General features: G+C 40.9%; 1 protein-coding gene across 1 annotated transcript in view; it reads right to left on the reverse strand.

Annotated features, from left to right (window-relative positions):
• The window catches only part of DIAPH3 (diaphanous related formin 3), a 538,397-nt gene extending 529,632 nt beyond the window's left edge, over positions 1-8,765 (reverse strand). The window contains exon 1 of the mRNA XM_081214488.1: positions 8,390-8,765. Coding sequence (XP_081070614.1) covers positions 8,390-8,569 — 180 coding nt within the window. The 5' untranslated portion in view covers positions 8,570-8,765. The remainder of the gene's footprint in view (positions 1-8,389) is intronic.
• Between the last annotated feature and the right edge of the window lie 1,152 nt (positions 8,766-9,917).

A 9,917-nucleotide genomic window follows, 5' to 3' on the forward strand; every position in this document is an offset into this window, starting at 1 on the left:
AAAATTTTTTAAAAATTTAAATCCTGTAAGCCCTTACTTCAAAGAAATGAAGAGTAAATATTATAAGGAGATATAAATAGAAAGGGAAGAAATGAACATTTCAATAGAATTTATGATGTTTCATTTCTGAAGCTTACTGGTGAGCAGTTACATGGTGTTCTATACCTCTTTTGTATAATAAAGTATATTGTTTAAAGATTGCAAGGGAAATGTTGACCCTTAGAAAAGCACTTAGAGGTAAACTGTTTTAAAGCACATTGTATGCATCCTTCACGACTGATAAACACTTACTAATCACTTTTCGCTAAACAAAGGTGCAAAACCTTTGCCTGTTCAAGGACTCTCCTAACGTCTTGTCTTAAGTCATCTCCAGGTTCCTCAAACTGAGGTCTGCAGGGCCCTTCCACAGACTCTCCAATTCTATCAGACTTTTGAAACTTCGTATTTTTCCAAGATTATATTAAACATTAGAAATAAAAGAAATAAAGCAAGCACGTTCTGTACAATCTGAATGACCCCTCTAGAACCACATTCCATCAGGCACTTTTGGTGACCATGCCTGCATCTGTGTGCTCTACCAATATGGTATCAGCAGGACCAACAACATGGACATCATGCCACGTACGGTTCACAAGCTCCTGCACTTAAGAAGAATTCAGTTTCGAAGAGCTCTAATAATTCCAAAATGACACTATTCAAGGAACGATATACTCAAAGCTATGGAAAGGTAAATTTCAAGAGAAAAATGAATATAGAGGCTGGTGGTCTTGGCTCCAATTCTTTCTGCTCTTTTTCAAGTTTCATATAATTTACTAAAAAAAAAAAAAAAATTTACATATGGCTCTTTTCTTTTTATCATAAGAGTTCATTACTTCACCCAGAACCTCAAGTCCAGACCTTGTGAAAAAAACAGGGATGTTAGATAACAGGCCTCCACCAACAGTGTGGAGCCAGATCTCTGGATCCATCAGTCTGTGCTTAGCCTCCTCATCTCTGGAATTCCATTTCTATCCAAGAGTCAAGTTGACAAAAAGGTAAACAGCAAACCACACACATACTTTCCACTATTAAATCCAACAGTGATGACTTAATTTCAACAAAAATAATTATCAGTCACATTAATGTTGTTAATTTAAATTTTATGGGTTTTATAGTTTTATTTTGGATTTTATATGTAAATCTGTGTTGTAAAAGAGCCATAAGCATAAAGAGTTATACTTGGTTTTATATCTATACATATATAAGTAACATTATTTTTACTATCATTCAATCCACAATGGAGTATCACAAGAATTTTTTTTCCTAAGTTTCAGGTCATTTCCTTTGCAAGTTTCTTTTTGTAAGTTTCGTTGGTACCTAAGTTTCATAGTTGCATAAAACTTGTTTTATAAATAAGAACATACCCCTCAGAAAGCTTCAGAAACTTGCTCTGACCTTTCAGCCATAAGAATCAGAAGTCTGGGGCTTCCCTGGTGATGCAGTGGTTGAGAGTCCGCCTGCCGATGCAGGGGATACGGGTTCGTGCTCCGGTCCGGTTAGATCCCACATGCCGCGGAGCGACTGGGCCCGTGAGCCATGGCCGCTGAGCCTGCGCGTTCAGAGCCTGTGCTCCGCAACGGGAGAGGCCACGAGGCCCGCGTATAGCAAAAATTAAAAAAAAAAAAAAAAAAGAATCAGAAATCTGCATCAATGCACATGTCACCTGAGCTGCCAGGATAAGACCTGGGAACAGAATGCCTCCGCCTCAACATGAGGAAAAAGTCTGCTCCAATTAAGATTTCCCAGTATAAGAAATTTATTCAAATATCCAATGTAACATCCCCAATGCCCTAAAATCTAGACCAAAATTGTACTACTACTACTACTAATGATGACAACAACAAACCTATATATGGTAAATATTTAGAGGTTACAGTGCTCTTACAGGTCCTGTTCTCGGCCCATCACATTAACTTTTAATCTTCCCAACAACCCCATTTTACACATGAGGAAACAGGCACAGAGAGAGGCTAAATAACTCACCCGAGTTCACACAGCTAATATGTGACATAGCTGAAATCGAAGACCTAAAAATGGTACAAGTCACTGCTCATAAACATTATTCATAATGCCTCTTCTACAAAAAACTGTGAGAAAGGTTGGCAGTGGGTCTTCTGAAGAATAAAATCTATGGCAAAGCATTTCCGAGTACTTTTCATTAATTAGATAGAAACTTGAATACTCCAGCACCAAAACTTAACTTACTGAAACTCTTAAATTCTCCCTTAAGTTAATAATGATTATGTGATTTGCTATTTGAGAAAATTACTCCCAATGGTAAGGTATTTCAATGCCACCCTGCTGCTATTGAGAGAAAGTTACCTTTGTAGATCCTGTTCAAAGAAAGCTCATGCTTTGATCCTTAATATCTCATGAAGTAAAAGGTTATGCTTAATCTATATTTTATAGATCTAAAAGTCAAATTAGTTTCTGGGATAAACAAGCAGAGTGTGATAGTAAGCATATTCTGTAGCATTCATTTCATTCCTAGTTTGGAGGATACTATGTGCTGAGTTAAAGACAATTACGTTAGTGTAATACATAGCAGTTTTTTCTTGTATTATTCTGCAAGCATAAACAAGTTATACACAGGTTAATTTACATTCTATGTAAAAAGCCAATTTTAAATCCAATCTATAAGGCAATAAATATATAAAGATTCTAGGACACAGCAATAAAGTTACGCCATAAAGTAGAGTTAATTTAAGACAACAATAATAAAAGCATGACAAATTTTAGCATTCTACCAACTGCGCAAAGGTATTTCAGGTAACATCTGTTCAGAAGCAATTGTTACAAGACAGACTAGATGAGATGCAAGGTTTCACAGTGCAATAAATGTATGTCAGTTTGCTTCTTCATAATTAAAGACCCAAGTCTTTGAAAAAAGCAATTAAGCCTTGCTCTAAATCTAAGACAATTATCCCTGCTCCCACCCCTTTTTACTCACAAAGAAAAGATCCAGAGTGATCCAGAAGTAATAAATACCATATATTATCTATTATCAGCAGCTAAATACACTCCCCAAAAGCCACTTGATATATTTTGTTCTCTTGATAAATCATCTGTTAACAAACAAAAGTAAACTTATTTTTCCTATTAGAAGGATAGAAGAAAAGAAAGTCTGGGATGATTCAGGGCAATTTACATTCAACGCTCTGTATCCGCAGGTTCTGAATCTGACTAGTCAACCAAACACAGATCAAAAATATTGGGGGAAAAAAAGTTCCAGACAGTTCCAAAAAGCAAAACTTGAATTTGCCACACACTAGCAACTATTTACATAGCATTTACATTGTATTTACAACTATACACATAGCATTTACATTGTATTAGGTATTATAAGTAATCTAGAAATGATTTACTGGAGAATGTGCATAGGTTATATGCAAACACTATGCCATTTTATGTAGGGGACTTGAGCATCCATGGATTTTAGTATCCAAGGAGGGTCCTGGAGTCAACCTCCCGTGGATACCGAAGGACGACTATACTCAGAAGACTGGACTGAATAAAGTGATTTTTACCTTATGAAGGTTTCAGTGCCTGCTAGGTTAGGTGGAATTTTGACATGAATAAAACTCAGGTGCCTAAAGCCTTCAACTAAGAACACCATCTCCAATTCTTGACAGTGTAACTCTAGGACAACTGAGAGCATCACTTTAGCTGAGGACTCAATGAAGAAATAAATTCAAAAAGAGCACACAGAAATCACCTGTATCATTATCATAGTTGCTTTATGATAATGATACAGCACAGCAAGATGAATGAAGGTTCTAGTCATTATTCCAGGAAACCAAACTGTGGTTATCTAATATTCGCTCAAATCACAAATCTTCCAAAATAAACGATACCACAGGAAGAGATTTAAATGAATCTGATGGTTCTCCTAAAACATACATTTACAAACTGTGAAACCAAAACTTTCAATGTGGTCATCCTCATAACTGCTGTTAGTTTCCTGTGGCTGCCGTAACAAATTACCACAAACCTGATGGCTTAAAACAGCAGAAATGTGTTCAACTGGGCTCAAATCAAGGTGTCAGCAGGGCCGATCTCCCGATATGGGAGAAGGGTTCCTTGCCGCTTCCAGTTTCTGATGGCTGCCAGCATTCTTCAGCATGTGGCTGCATCCCCACTCTCTGCCTTGTAGTCACCTCACCTTCTCCCTTTCTGTAGTCAAATCTTCCTCTGCCCCCTTCTCATAAGGAAGTGTGTTTGCATTTAGGGTCCACCCTGATAATCCAGGAAAATATCCCCATTTTTAAAAACTTAACTTAATCATGCCTGCAATGTCCTTTTTTTTTGTCATAAGGTAACATTCACAGGTTCCAGGAATTAACGGGAATGTTAAAACGTGAATAACTTTGGGGGATCATTATTCAGCCTACCACACCTGCCTCCAAATAAGCCCAAGGAAATAAGGCGAGCAGGCACTATTCTCACCAAGCCCACTCCGATGTCAACTCTCAAGTTCCCAGTACAATAAGCAAAAGTTCTCCAACCTAATACCTCTTTCCACCTCACAATCTGCCTATAATCAGGAAATCACTAATTCTATATTCATTAAAGGCACTACTAACTATTGTTAATGGTTCCTGAATGAAAAAAGAAGCAGTAACGCAGTAAAAGTAAAACTCCCACTAGCATGGGAGAGTAATACAGGATAGTGACTAAGGATGTGTACTCTGAAGCCAGCTTGCCTAGGTTCAAATCCCAGTCTCGCCCACTGGCAGCTGTGCAACCAAAGGCAACTTAACCTCTGTACCTCAGTTTCCCCTTCTAGAAAACAAGGCTAATTAATACTATCTACCTCATAGGGTTGTTATAAGGATTAAAGCACTTGAAAGTCATGAAGCACCTAGAATAGTGCTCGGCTCACTAAGGTTAACTGTGATTGCTAACAATGACCAAACACAGTAGACATACAGATATTAATGGACATGGTGAAAAACCTCTCACAACCAAAACTGATGGTACTGTAATGACATAACTGGACAATAACAATCTATACAATGGAAACCATGATTAGATAGATGCCAGATTTACACTAAAGTCTGTGAGAACTTAAAGGATATTCCTAATTGACAAAGAAGAGCTACTTTTCCAGCCTGGATCATGGAATTTACTGGCCCCCTTTCAAAGGGCTGGCACACATCCTAAAGACGGAAACTTCTCCAGAAGCCACACGTCCTGCTCTCACTCTGGATCTGGTGGCCACCACTGTGCGTACTGTGTGTTTCTAATAGTGGGAGGTAAGAATGCAATGCCCAGAATCACTGACAGGCTTTCCACGACGAGTAAGAAACTGTTTTGTTTTGTTCTAGAAGGGAAATAGGACTCGGGTCCAAGTACTGATGCTGTGACCTAGGGCAGGTACAAGTTTAATGATCCTACTGAATTCTATTCACCTTCACAGTCTTCACCCAGGTTCTTGCATTGTCCTTCCAGCCTCCACTGGTTGCAAGCCATCTCCCAGTAACTATCCCAGTACATTAATACACGCACACTGCTTGCCATATTCTCTGCTGAAACCAAGTTGGTTAGTTCGCAAGCAGCCCAAAAGAAGTTGATTCATTACGCAGCCAAACTATCCTACATTTATAATAGACAGACTTCTACTATTTACACACATCTATGGGGAGAAGTTCTATGCTAGAGATGTTTATACACAATTCAGAAGTAACTTGAGGCCCACAACCAAACATGCAGTGGAAAGCAAGGATTTGTTTGTCTGCTTTATCCAGGTTCAAAGTAAAACAGGATTTCAGTGGGGACCAGAGCTCCTGCCTTCTTACACTAAGACAGGAGCCAGTGGCCAGGTTAGCCCTGAGTTCCACTACCAGTTTGTAGTTTTGTGGTTGCAAACACCAAGCACCTACATTATCCCTACTCCTGTCCCATCACCAACCCTCATTACTTGTTCCAGTCAAAAGCAGCTGCCCCAGGCAACTACATGACCTGATGACTAGGTGACCTGAAGAGATTCAGGCTAGCTAGCATCACTTCATCCCAAATCAAGAGAAAGCCAAGAAGCAACTTGATGTCTGGCAGTACAGCAGACTGAACAACTGAACAATCATTTTTTGAGGCATTGCAGAGATCTCGTGAGGAAGAGGTGGTCTCCAAAGATCACCCTCCAACCCATTAACAAGTGTTACTGGAGTGGGACTGAGAACAGTGAGAAGTGTGGGCAGACTGGGAAGGGCTGCTCAGAAGGTAACCTTGAGATTGGGATACTGAGCCTAGGCCAGGACAGAGTTAGAGCTGAGCCTGGAACCCCGGACCCTCTAAGAGTCCAGTTCAATAGGGAGGTGGCACCCCCAGGCTCCTGGTGGAAACAGACTCAGATCATCTCCAGAGAAAAGCCTCCCCGGTTAGGCCTCCTAGAAGACAGGTTAAGACAAAACAATGAAATTACTGAATTTTCAATTATTGAAATACAAAGTTTAACAAGCGCAGAGGGAGAGACCAAGCTACCATGGGTGCAAGTCAATGTCAGACAGTTCAAAGATGCACACACCAGAACTGCCAAATAAAGAATAAGAAGAGTAAAGTAGGAATTGTCTAAAGAAATAAAAGAATAAGAAACAAGGAATATCAGGAATACAGTAACCAGGCAGATTTGAAAAAGAAGCAAATGGAACTTACAGAAATAAAAAATAATTGATAATGCACATATTCACAAGTTAAATAGATTAGACATAGCTGATAACAAAATTAGTGAAATGTAAAAGACCAAGAAATTACCATGTAAGCAAGAATCTAAATTAGTTTGCGAGATTACAAAGAATCCAAATTACTTCTAAATTAATTTAAAGTTTTGATTCAAATCAGACCCCTATCTAAAAACACACACAGTACTTTAGATGTGTTTATTAAATTTAAGGCTTAAAAGTGTTGTCTTCGGACATTTTTTCATCTTTACAACATACCTAAGAAATGAAAAACAGCACAGACCCTAGAACTCACATCACCTGATACTTTTCTCAAGGAAACTAAACTTAAATATTATCTTAGGTTCTGTTTTCATGACCTCCATGCTGGAATAAGTCACAGAAAATTACACTTCATGTATTCTGGAGCACAGAAGTCGGAGACAAAATGGAATGACAACATTAACCCAGAGAGTAAACTGTAAAAGGAAGAAAAGTCATTGCCCAGTGGATTCTTCTCATATGGGATAGAATCTTTCATTGCCAATCTAACCCTATCTTATTTATTCCTCAGCTCTGTCAAGATAACAATCAACAACATAGTTGATCCTCCCGTGAAATTTCACCATTCCTATGGCTATGTTGATACTTAATTGTGTGTAATTAATCCATGTTGTCCCTCATTTTCAGTATTCTGATACATCTCTTAGCTCTGCTCTCAGTTTTATTCATCTATCATTTTTAATTGCTATATGTAGCTACTCACTCCTCTTATAAAGACTATAAATAAAGAAGACTTTATTCCCTTAATTTGTGTATCCTGACTTACATTCCTAACAACTTTCATTTGTTCACAGAAGGCACACGCTGTGCTGTAAAATTTCACCTATGACTAAAATGTTTTTCCATATTCCTAAGTAAAATGGAGGGGTTAGTATTAAATTTTCAATTCCATTAGTCTCACCCCAAATGTACCCACTCTCTGTGATTAATTTCTGATTTATTTACACACACACAACAAAACAATCTTCACTGACTATTCTTTCACTAGTTGATGCCAACAGAAAGATTTACAAGGCGCTAATCATGACACTTCCTTTGACTGTTGAAGTGAGTAAGAGAAGCAACCAGAACAGCAGGTTTCAAATACTTAGACTTCTTTCCAAACTAAACAAAACATTCTTTAGCAGTGACCACATCACCCGCCAATTTTTAAACGAGCTGTTTCAACTTGGAAAATCATAATCTACTTTTAAAAATTATTCTTGGGATTTAAATATTAAGCAGAAAAAGAAATACTATCACCTAAAAGTTCACTTTGATATATCTCATACTCTCAGATGCTGGAGGGGAAAGGAAAAGTTTAACTTAAAAAAATGCAGCAAAGTCCATAGTGACGACAATACTCAGACATTTGAACTGCTTCTCACGTCAGCCTTAAAAAATTTGGGGCAACACACTGATCAGGGTATTTGTCAAAGGATCCAAATAGAATTGGACCCTGCCGTCATAAATCTGTGAAGAGATTGGCAGCTCTGACAATCTAGAACAAAATGTAGCCCCCAGTTAGGCCCTGTGGGCCCACCCACGCTGTCAGTCAGGTCAGAGCTGAATGACATTGAAGGACCCGGGACCGAGCCGGAGCCTACCGGCCCTGCGGGAGCTGCCCCACCCCAGCTTCAGGCCTAACTTACAAACTTAGGGCGTTTCTCTCCAGGCTCCTCGGGGCCTGCGGGCGGCGGAGGGTGTTGGGGGCCCTTCCTGCGCGGCATCTTGCTGTCCCGGCAGCTGCGGGACGAGGCGGAGGAAGGATAAGGGACCCCGGCGGCCGAGCCCTGCGCCGCGGGGTGCAGCCGTGGCCGGTACCGATCCATGCTTCCCCGCAGCTCCGGGGGAGTAGGAGAGGAAAGAAGGCGGCAACTCTACAAGCCACACGCGGGAGCTCAGGGGTCTGCGGCGCACTCGCCTTCCCGGTTCCGCCGCCCACGCCGCCAGTTGCGTTCAGCCCAACCGCTGCCTCCCGGCCGCAGCGAACACATCCGAAAATTCCCGCCGCCGCTGACCGCCCGGGACCCGCCAATCCCGCGCTGCGCGGTCAGTGACGCTCCCGGGATCCGCCCCTTCCGGTCAAAAAGAAACGTGATTGGCTGTTCAGCCCGTTCTTTTCGCTGCTCTATCTTCTGTTGGTCCAGGCAGCCCACCTTAAGGGAACTGGGTGGGATTGGGTTTGGGGAAGCATGGAGAATTTACGGGAAAGTTTCTTGTTTGGGTGTATTTGGAATTTGGAGAACGGGTTCCTGCTAACCTGGGAGTCTGGCGAGACCCGCCCTACACCACCATTTGAGCAGCGCTGGGATGTGAAATCATTTGCTAACCTTCTCTGCAAGTCTGGGGAGGTCTCGGTGCGATGGCCACTGGGAAAAGTAGTTCTGGGACCCGTACTTGAAGGGGTGCTAAGCGGGAGAGAACCACAGCGCCCACGGCGCTCCATAAGGATGCTTTCTCGACAGATTGTCAAAACGCCTGCTGAGTGCCGGAATGCTGCGAGCCCGCTCAGGGTGGCAGAGACGGCCACCAAAAATCAGCGCTGGGCCACGCCCTTAAGGAGCTCACAGTCTAATGTGCTTCACAAATCCTTACACAAATAACAAAATAATGTAAATGTTATAGCAGTTGTTTTTAAAGTTCATTGAGAACAAAAGGGAGAGGAATTGACATTAAATCTGAAGGAGGGGATTTGGAAGGATGCCTAGATTTTCTCTGAACAGAAAAGAGTGGCAGGACTTTCAGATAAAAGACGTTCCAGGCAGGAGCAAGGCCAAGAGGAGTGAAGATCAAAGAGTTGAAAAAACTTCAAGGGCATGTAATGAAGGGCCTCCAGCTGAAACCATTCCGAAGAGTTTATTGCGTATAGCCAAGGTTGAGCTACAAGGCCAAAGCGGTTTTCCCACACATAAGCGTGCTTTCTTTCCCCTTTAAAAGCAGTCTCTCCCTTTGAACTATTTCCTTAAGCTACCCATCTTCTGACTCCATGGAGGTGGTGTGGGTAAACATGCAGTAGTGATTTAGGTACAAGAAACAACTCTAAGAACTCAGGAGATTAGCACAGAGGTTGAGAAAATGGGCCTTAGTTTCAAGTAAGTCTTCACACTACATTTTTTTTTCGGGGGGGGTTGTTTGTTTTATGTTTATTTGTTTTTATATTTGTTTACTGTACCAAAC

The sequence above is a fragment of the Mesoplodon bidens genome (genome assembly GCF_964165515.1).
Source record: "Mesoplodon bidens genome assembly, chromosome: 17".
In the NCBI taxonomy this organism is placed as follows: domain Eukaryota; kingdom Metazoa; phylum Chordata; class Mammalia; order Artiodactyla; family Ziphiidae; genus Mesoplodon; species Mesoplodon bidens.